Below are 10,243 nucleotides of genomic sequence, written 5' to 3' on the forward strand. Positions count from 1 at the left end.
ACATATATATTTGAAATAAAAATGAAATTATTAATAAAAATTAAAAAAAGAATATTTATTTTTAAAATAAAAATGATACAATTACTATCTGTTGTGATTGAGTCAGGCTTAACAAAAACACCTTTTATGATCTTACCTAATTTTTATGATTTTATCAATCTACACCTTATTATCATCTTCGTCAAAGAAATATTGAGTAACTGATTGTTGTACTGTATCTCGACAAACCTATTCTCCCTACCTCATCTAAAGATTAGCTCTATGATTGACAGCTTCAACTGACAAGATCTGCAACTCAAGATTCCCATGCCCTTCTTCCGAGACACACCTAGTGGAAGGCTTCCCTCTCACGGAGGTCTGGACCATTTTCAAAATGGCACCCGCTTTAAAGACAACATTTCCAAAATGACATCATTTCCCTTGCAATGCAGTTCATGTATTGATAGTTTCAGATGATGAGACTTACAAATAAAAGTTCTATGGGGCTTGGTTTGCTTTACAAATGTCCACATTGGATGTGTTAGTATATCACAAGGAACCAAGGAGAACAGGTTAATGGAGTATTTAATATGAACAAGAAAATTTACAAAATGCAGAGCAAACTGAAACTACCAACTCAAATAAATTAGCATGCATTCTTCGCATTTAACTAATAAACAGGGCATAAGAGACCAATATGAACTCACGGGCAACAAATTGGTGCTGCAGAGAACTCAGAGATCAGCAAAAAATTGGAAAATAAGTGACAGTAAACCAATAGATGTATTCTTGATCAGTAAACTTGATTCAGAAAATAAACTTGATTCAGAAAACTGCATGATGCTCAAGAAACAGTAAATTCTCATCATGTTATTGTGAAATGTGATTAACAAGAATACAATTACATTCGTTATCTGTAGCTCTGTATTAAGTTTGAATAATTAAGGGTAATTAATCATGTGATAAATTCTTAATAGGTTCTAGATTTAAAACGATAAGCTAGGGAAGGTTCCACTTTTCCCTCGAAGTTTACTTTTTAACATGATGCAGATCAGTACAGTTAACCGTGCCAACAAGATGAGTGATGGAAGGGAAGGAAAAGGAAAAGAACATAAAAAAAGAAGAGTCATGTAGCTAAGTGGAGTGATTTAGTTACTCTATCAAAAAATGAGAACTTAATGCAATTTCAAATTTTAACAGTTGATGAGGATCATGTCCCCATAGGATTCAGTTCGCCGAGAGAGAAAAAGGTTCACGCAGACAGAGAAGAAAAGGATAGGAAATTATGAAAATCACGATATTAGTGATGAAAATAAAAATTTTCATCGCTAATTTAGCGATGAAATATTAATTCCGTCACAACATCATCGCTAAAAAAGAGTTCGGCTGGCCCATAAATTAACAATGGATTAAAGACGGAATTTTAAATTCCATCGCTAAATAGCGCCAGAATTTAAAATTCCGTTAGCGAGAATTTAAAATTCCGTCACTAAGTCTTAATTTCCTTAAATCCGCCCGTTATATAACAACAAGATTATTATGTTCGTCACTAAAATAGTGACGAAAATATCTTCTGTTGCTATATTCGTCGTTATTTTGAGGTTTTAGAGATAGTTTAAAGACGGAAATAAATTATTGTCGCTAAATATGACAGAAATAAAATTTCATCGCTAAATTAACCGTTAGTGACGGAAATAATAATTCCGTCGCTATTTCAGGACTTTCTTCTGGTGAGCGGATGCCAGGATGGAACATGCCAAGTCTGAGCATTTAGCCAAGCAAACGTGCAAGAAAATGCAAGTCTGAACATGTGATGGGGCGCATGTCATGTGGCACGACAAATTTGTGACAGTGCACTGAGGCTATTGAAGTCTAAGCCGAAGTAAGGAGGCAGACTTGGAGTATGAGAAGCGGATGTAATGGTGTAACGTGTCAAGTCTGAGCATTTAACTAAACGGACTTGCGAAAAATATGAGCCAGGACATGCGATGGAGCGCATGTGATATGGCACGACGAATGGAGCAACAACGGACTATTTTATCTAAGTACGTGGTGTATGACTTGGCCATGCACATGGTGTGCAGATTGACATTTGATAGGCTGCCAAATGAACTAATGACGTTGATAATATAGTTTTAACATATAAACAAAGGTAGTTAGTAAAAAAAAATGATAATCTCAGTCAGTCTCATGATTCAATCTCCTGAGGGTGATCGGTTCGGTCTCACGAAAGTTTTCTACCGACTACCAGGGTAAATCAAGAAGTGCACGCAGCGGCCAACCCAAACGCCCAGCAACCTTTGATTGCGATTCCCATTGGAACTAAAATTTCTACAAATATGTCATAGCTAGGGATCAAATCGTGGATGCCTAGGTGACAACCTAGATATCCAATCGCGGTATCATGGCTCCGGGGACGTTAGTAAAACTACTGTATAATTATAAATAGGCCTTACAATCTTTGGAGGAGAGAAGAAAGGAGAAGCAAAGGCAATAATTGAGGGGAGAGGAGAAGCAATAATTGAGAATTGAGGGAGAGAGAAGCAAAAGCAATAATTGAGGGGAGAAGCAAGCGACAACCCTAGATTTGCTATGTGTCACGAGTAGGGTTGCAAATTAGAATTTATAAATTTTATCGAAAACCCACGAAGAATTCAAACAAATGAAGTATATGAGCCTCAAGTCGTATTTTTCCAAGGGCTAGTAGAAACTTGTTTAAATCAAGCTTACGTGTCGTTCTTTTTGGGGTTTTTTGAATATAAATAAGGTTTTGGTGTTTTTCAAATTAAAGGTACTCAGAATTCAATGGATTAAAGAACAACATATTTTACCAATCTAAAATACTATGGAACTAGAAATGAAACAATCTAGGTTTATCAAACTCTAACAAAGCAGTAAGTGAAAAATCAAATATGAACAATCAAATGCAAGAAACTTAGAAACAAAGATAAAGATCTAGTAAGCTAATGTATGGACTCAAAACACCACAGCATGATCTAACATCAAGACTTGATACGGAACAGTACCCAATTCCTGAAACAACACAGTATTGTCTAGTTATCAGGAAGTAAAGCAAATGATGGAGTTCAACTACACTAACTGATGAATTAAACAAGCCGATTGAATTCAAAGATTCGTTAACAACTCTATTGAACAATCAAGATGTTTCAAAATCGAATTCGGCAAAATCTGAAAAACTAAAGACAATATAGTATCAGAAACTAAAACAAAAACAGAAACACTTCAAATAATGAAATCAGAAACTCAAATTCTCCCTTCCATCTCAATCTCCTCCATATCGTCACAAGGCCTGATCAAGGATCAGAAATCTCAATTAGCTTCTCATGAACCAAGCTCAGCTTGCTCTGAATCAACTCCGAGCAACGCAGCTCAAGCCCCCTCCGGCGCGGCGCCGAACAGAGCCAAGAACAGAGAACAGTAGAGATCACTCACCCCCGGTGATAGAAAAGAAAAGCAAGGAATGATGAGAAATAGCCAAATAGGTGCAATGTGCTTGGTTAGGGGATTACTAGCTTGCAGGAGAAGTGGCATCAAATGGCAGAAAACCATGGGCAAGAGCAGCTCGCCATACTCTATCAGCGTTGGTCACCATGTCACCGCATTCGTGTGTGTCCCACCCTTCCAACGCATGAACTATTCCGGCCACGCGCCACGCGCTCATCACCCTTCTTGGAAGCCAGTTCTATGAAAATTTTAAAAAGAAGATATATCGTTATGAGAGGAAAAAGATGCATGAACCACAAAGGTTCAGATTCAAAAAGAACAATGAATGATGGGACCAACAAAGTTACACATAACAGTTAGTTGAATTGCTATATAAAGAGTGCAGAAACAGAACTCGAAGTTGCTTATCTACTACTCTGTTGCATGTAATATCAGTTTCGTATGTTCCTGTGTATCTGGTTTTGTTACAATCAGTAAGCTACTCTCTACTTTTCCTATTGGCACTAATAGAATTTTGGCTCCCTAAGTTGAACAGCAGGGGTTGAGGAAATCAAACTAATTAGAATAAAGGGAATCATATTAAATTACTGATAATCACATTTCTGATTGTCTGTTTCGAACAGGCCATTGGGCTTGTCCAAGTTAGTAAGCCGAGGTTGATAAGCCAAATGAGCTAATAAGATTAAAAAGGTGGACTAATGGTCTAGTTAGCTTAATTGGGTTAGGAAAGCAGCAGCCTACATCAAGCGAATAAGATAGACCAGTCTCACTTGAATTTATAGATTATATAAACAAAAATATGATTTTTATTATCTATGTAACAAATACAAGAGAATAGTTAGTCTATGTCTAATTGTATTCCCTAGGTATAGTTATTCTATTTATGTAAATCACGATCACTCACCATAAATCTCTACCTCACAAGCGTGCAGGTTCTCATATGCCTTTGGGGCCAGCATTGCAGGTGTGCAGTGACAAAAACAGTCTCCACGTGTCGTTTTCAGAGGGAACTGAGAAATGGGAATAAAATGAGTCCCTCCTCTGGCCTTCTGCAGTTCCTTTTCGCTGGTTTCATTGCCACACAGCCATATCTGCACGTGAAGAAGTAAATAACAAGGATGGTTAAGGACGAAAGAGATGACTGAAAATGGAAAAAGGATGGTTAAGGACGACAGAGGTGACTGAAAATGGACACTACCTCGCTTTCACAACGCCCAGGTGAAACCGATAAGCTCTCGAGTTCAGGTGCCATTTTTTGCTTCAAAATTGAGTATTTTTCTTTGTCGTCCACCTCTACCTGCCACAGGCTTTTTACTCAGAAGCTTTTTAAATAAACTTAAAGGGAGGGAAAAAAAGGCAGAAATTTGATTGGATAAGTGTGTTTTCCAAGTGAAAAAGAATAACCTTGATTCCTTTACGAGACAAGGCCAAGCACAAAGAGAGAGCCAACTTAGAAACTCTTCCTACAAGAACACTCGATGTTTCTTCCGGGATGTGGTTGAGAAGCACTGCGGTTGCTAAGTTAGTTCCGTCAACTATTTTTACCTTCAGCATGGGATTCCTTTTAACATAAAGTTTACCGTATCCATTCAGTTCATCATCCTGCAGGAATCATGATTTGAAACACGAAGAACATAAGAAGTTGCAGTAAAGCTTTTGCTATACTGAAAGTCGAATTAAACTAAACAAATATTAATGCGAAGAGAGGATTTTGAACATTAATTACTTGGTTTAGCAGACCTAAACTTATAACTTTTGTGCCCATCTTATCTGCTTCCAATATAGAATTTTCAATCATGTCATTTATTTTCTCTTTTCCAATCGCTGATAAATACTGGAAGCAAACAAATCACTTGTGTCAGCATCTCAAGTTATTGACACGTACGAGAAATGAGATGCAGTTGGGAATTCTTACTTGGAAGGTGAATCTTGGCACTAGCCATGTCTCCATATGCACTTTTTTAAACTTATTCCTCTCTACGGTGATGGTAGTCTCAAATATCGAAGCTGCAAACACCAATGCGTATGAGAAGGGGAACAGAATCCACAAGTAGAATTGGTTGCCGTATGGCTTAGAAGCTAATGAGGCAAAGCCAATTCGTGAATGGTAGACGGATTGCAGGGTGGTCAAGTGGGTCAGATGAACAACATCGACAATTTCCTCCTTTTTTGTCAAGGACTTTTCGTATAACTCTTCCGAAGACTCGTCCATTGTCCCATATATGTAGTCATATATGGGCATGAACAAAGAGTAGTTAGTTCGAAATTTGGTGTGATGAAGGGAGTGAAACCTGCAGAAGCAAACAATTCACTTAAACTCTGAGTATTTGTAATCCCATATATTAACTACGAGTAGTTGTACATTAAGTGGGTTCCTAGCACTAGTATATATATACTTACGAGGGAGTGTACATGAAGTACTTTAGAGGGGGAAAGGCATTGAACAACCACTTGGGCACCATCTCAAAGTTGCAGTGCCCCATGTAGTTCATGAAATCGATATAAATCAAATACCCAAATTCTGCTGCAAAGGAAGCTGTTCCAGTTAAAACCAGGGCTGCTACAGGAATTAAGAAGAGCAGGAAGTAAACTAGCACTTCAGCAAACGGATGGATCACAGCTGCCACAGCCAGCAAAGTAAACAAACAGTAGATTAAATTCTATATTATTCTTTAACAAGACCAGCTTGATTACGAAGTTAAGAGCTTCTCAATTCCATTAGTTGGAAACTCACATGTTATGGGCTCGGTGACGATGGAAGAATGGTGATGGGAATGGTAACGAGAATAGAGGTAATGGTGATGCAAAGCTCGATGAAACCAGTAGTAGAGGAACTCCACAGGGCCTGCATGAACAGCTGCCAAGAGTAGCACTCCTTTAGAGTCCCACCACGGTGAATGTGGGAATCCAGGAATGAACAGATTTGCCATGTAAAGTAGGAGAGCCGTCAAGATGATCTGGTCATCCCTGCCATCACCCACAACACCTGACCTTACTTACCTCTGCAGGACATGAAATTAAAGACCAAGGAAATAGCAGGAAAACAAATAACCTACCAATTCCTTTCTCTGTCCACTTGCTCGAACTCGAGGCTTTTGTCCACTATGCGATGCTTGCCGCTGGCCGTCTTGAGACGGGAGACGGTGATCCAGAGCTGACCGAGCAGCAGCCGCAGCAGCAGTGTGGGGAAGATGAGCGGGTCCAACGTGACCCGCTCGCCTGGCTTTCTCACCATGAAGTTGCGCACGCTGTGTGCCAGCAATGGAGCCAACAGCAAATACTTACATGAAAAAGAAAAATACTTTCATTACTTGCAGCAGTTGAGGGTTTAGATGTGTGTGATCAGGACGAAGTTTAGTAGGCATGCATGAGATGAGATGTACCTTCATGTTGCCAAGCTTCTGCCATGGCCATTGCGTAAGTGGTCCTGGCTGAGTAGCCATTTGCTATGCCACAGATTGTTTGGGTGTGTGACATTTATAGGCCTCGAGCAAGCATTTGCTCAGTTTTGTGCATGCGTGTAAGACACGCAGCCCTTCTTTCTATGTTTACAGTCTTTAAATAACTAGCTTCAAATAACTAGCTCACGTGAACCAATAAAATTATATTGGTTTTAAAATAATTTTATATCAGGTCAATGCAAAATCTAACGTCGTGAAATTAAGAGCAAATGGTTTGGTTACGGGAGAATCAAGTTATGGTGTTACTTTCATTATCAAAGGTGTTAAGTTAACGTTTTTTCTTTTTTACTGGTAAGCCAAAGAACTAAAATTAATAACAAAAAGAGAAAGAAAAAAAAATTAAGTGGTTACTGTCCACAGGCATTTAAATAATCGATGTTTAATTTAGCTTATAAAATAAGTTTAAATAATATAAAATTTAACTCGGTCTCATTTACAACCCTTCGCTCCGTAAGCATGCAAAGTATAGTAGAAGGAAGAGATAAAGATGATGATGAAAATGATAGACAGTTTTATTTGATCTGTTTTATCAGAGTTTAATATTTAAATGTGCACTTGAATAATAAATATGTGCGACAAATATATATTAATTTCATAAAGAAGCATATACAGATATAAATGAAAAAAAAAACATAAGCTTAAGTATTAATTGGAGATTAGGAATATGAATGAGTTGCAAATGTTGTCATTAACATAGATCTAAATGAGTCATTGGTGAATTTAAAGAGAATTAATTGTTTATAGAATGCCGTCTAAGAAAAAACTCTAACATTTTCCTTTAATAGCTAAATTATTTTAAGAATTAATATTTTAACATAAAGATAAAATGGAAAGAAAAATATTTTTGAGTTTCTTTTCCTTTTCTTTACACTTCAAATCGGAGTATAAGAAATTATTTCAACTCGTAATCATGCAAGAGTAAAACATATCCTTCTCTCCCCTTCCTCTCAACTCATTCTATCCCAAACGATATTTACTTTTCCCTCTCCTTCTCTCACCTTCTTCCAAACAAAGTGTATAATTAGGGGAACAAGGAAGGTTTTTAAGAAGGTGAAGGGTTTTCGGCGTGAGATGGGTTTCGTGTGAACGAATGTTATGGGTTGGAGGCAAATACAATTAAGGAAAAAACTTAAGGGAAATAAAAATGGAAAAGAAAGAAAACTCATACAAGATAAAATTAAGAAAATTTTTTAACGCAATTAAAAATAGGAAAAAAAGAAAATTGATATAAATAATTTTTTTGTTGATAGTTTTATCAAAACTTAACCATTATAATTAAAATATTAATTTTTATTTATTATAATTACTGATCAATTATTTTTGTTGATACCTTTATCATATTTTTTATTTAAAAAACATTAACACAGTGACCAAATTTTGTAAGAAAAAAATCATCGAAATAAATTTATTATACTTATGATTGTAAACTTAGAGGAGGAAAAATCATACCAAATTTATTTAAATTTTTACTTCATAAAATTTAATATAATTACTTATAAAATTTATTAATTATATTTAATTTTATTTATTAAAATTATCAATTAAAATTTTTATAATATCTTTATTCAATTTTATTAGTAAAAATAGTTCTATTAAACTTTTGAGCATAAATTATTTAAAGAATAATATATTTGACTAATAAATATTTTTAATTAACTAAATAAAATTAAAATTGGCTAGTAACCCGTAAAAAATGCTATTTAAATTTGAGTGATAAATTATTACGATACTAATTAGTATACATTTTAATAGTTTTTTTTATAATTTTTTATTCAATAAATTATCAATTAAATTTATTTGGTCAAAATTATTTAACTGGTAATTACTCCTTTCCCAGCATGATGAATTACAATAAAAGAGAAGATGTGTTGCGTATAATAACTTGTGGAGGAGCGAAAGCATGATAACAATGGTATAGAAATGATGATGGAAAAAAAATTATAAATTATAAATTATAAATTATAAGTGAAATCCAACTTTGCCTAGTAAAAAATTAAAACTATCGGCAAAATTAAATTTTAGCTAGTGCCAAATCTACCACGGGTAAAAATTTAAAATTACAGCCAAATATAAATTTGGCCAGTAAAAATTAAAAATTACTAGCCAAATTTAACTTTGGCTAGTAATATTGCTAGCCAAATATATTTTAGATAATAAAAAATTTAATATTACCAACCCAATTTAACTTTGGCCGGTAAAAAATTTAATATTACAGGTAAAATCTAACTTTAGCTAATAAAAAATTAAATATTACTAGTTAAACCTTGTTGGGTTGCAAGAGTGCAAATATAGTCCCACATCTAAAGTACATGGAAAAGATTATGGAGTTAAAAGGATGAAAAATATCTCCATTGGTATGAGGCCTTTTGGGAGAGCCCAAGAACAAAGCTATGAGGGCTTAGGTCCAAAGTGGACAATCATACCATTGTAGAGATATTTTGATTCCATCAGTACTAACAAGTGGTATCAGAGCGAGACCGCTTTTCACCGGACTAACCGTCGGATGAGTCATGATCCAGATCTAACCATGTGGTTTGAATCTTAAACAAAGGAAGTGGGTGCTCCCGTGTCTGAATCAAGAGGACCAGGCACCAGGTGAGAAGTCCTAGTAGGTCGGGTGGATCGAGGGGCAAAAAGTCCTAATTGCGACTAGGTGGGAAGTCCTAGTAGGTCGGGTGGATCGAGGGGCAAAAAATCCTAGCTGCGGCTATGTGGGAAGTCCTAGTAGGTCGGATGGACCGAGGGGCAAAAAGTCCTAGTTGCGACTAGGTGGAAAGTCCTAGTAGGTCGGGTGGACCGAGGGGCAAAAAATCCTAGCTACGGCTAGGTGGGAAGTCCCAGTAGGTCGGGTGGACCGAGGGGCAAAAAGTCCTAGTGGGTCGAGGATTCATACATCAAAAACGATGTTGAGGGGGGTCTGTGATCCTTTGTTTGATGGGGGGATTGTTGGGTTGCAAGGGTGCAAACATAGTCCCACATCTAAAGTAAATGGAAAAGAACATCAAAAACAACGTTAAGGGGGGGTCTGTGGTCCTTTGTTTGATGGGGGATTGTTGGGTTGCAAGAGTACAAACATAATCCCACATCTAAAGTAAATGGAAAAGAACATCAAAAATGACGTTAAGGGGGGGGGGGTCTGTGGTCCTTTGTTTGATGGGGGATTGTTGGGTTGCAAGGGTGCAAACATATATAATCCCACATCTAAAGTAAATGGAAAAGATCATGAGGTTAAAATGATGGAAAGTATCTCCATTGGTATGAGACTTTTTGGGGAGAGCCCAAGAACAAAGCCATGAGGGCTTAGACCTAAAGTAGACAATATCATACCATTGTGGAGA

General features: G+C 36.5%; 1 protein-coding gene across 1 annotated transcript; it reads right to left on the reverse strand.

The window, feature by feature from the left end:
• Positions 1-3,508: 3,508 nt before the first annotated feature.
• Positions 3,509-6,887, reverse strand: LOC141833638 (very-long-chain aldehyde decarbonylase GL1-6-like). The gene is made up of 10 exons (XM_074721123.1): positions 6,828-6,887; positions 6,501-6,724; positions 6,179-6,411; positions 5,845-6,064; positions 5,360-5,735; positions 5,171-5,278; positions 4,849-5,046; positions 4,643-4,741; positions 4,362-4,535; positions 3,509-3,682 (listed from the first exon to the last, which is right to left on the reverse strand). The coding sequence occupies exons 1-10, from the start codon at positions 6,885-6,887 to the stop codon at positions 3,509-3,511; spliced, it is 1,866 nt and encodes a 621-aa protein (XP_074577224.1).
• Positions 6,888-10,243: the final 3,356 nt, after the last annotated feature.

This window comes from Curcuma longa, chromosome 8 (genome assembly GCF_044706935.1).
Source record: "Curcuma longa cultivar G26 ecotype Majalengka, Jawa Barat chromosome 8, ITB_CL_G26_1.1, whole genome shotgun sequence".
Lineage (NCBI taxonomy): Eukaryota > Viridiplantae > Streptophyta > Magnoliopsida > Zingiberales > Zingiberaceae > Curcuma > Curcuma longa.

Bases quoted from the DNA above. Each gene is read 5' to 3' on its own strand.
- LOC141833638 (XM_074721123.1), bottom strand. From the start codon at position 6,887: ATGGCTACTCAGCCAGGACCACTTACGCAATGGCCATGGCAGAAGCTT. The intron at 4,536-4,642 runs GTAGTGTCCATT...CTTCACGTGCAG, and splicing joins CTGGGCGTTGTGAAAGCGAG to ATATGGCTGTGTGGCAATGA. The intron at 3,683-4,361 runs GTAGAGATTTAT...AAATTTTCATAG, and splicing joins AGAACCTGCACGCTTGTGAG to AACTGGCTTCCAAGAAGGGT.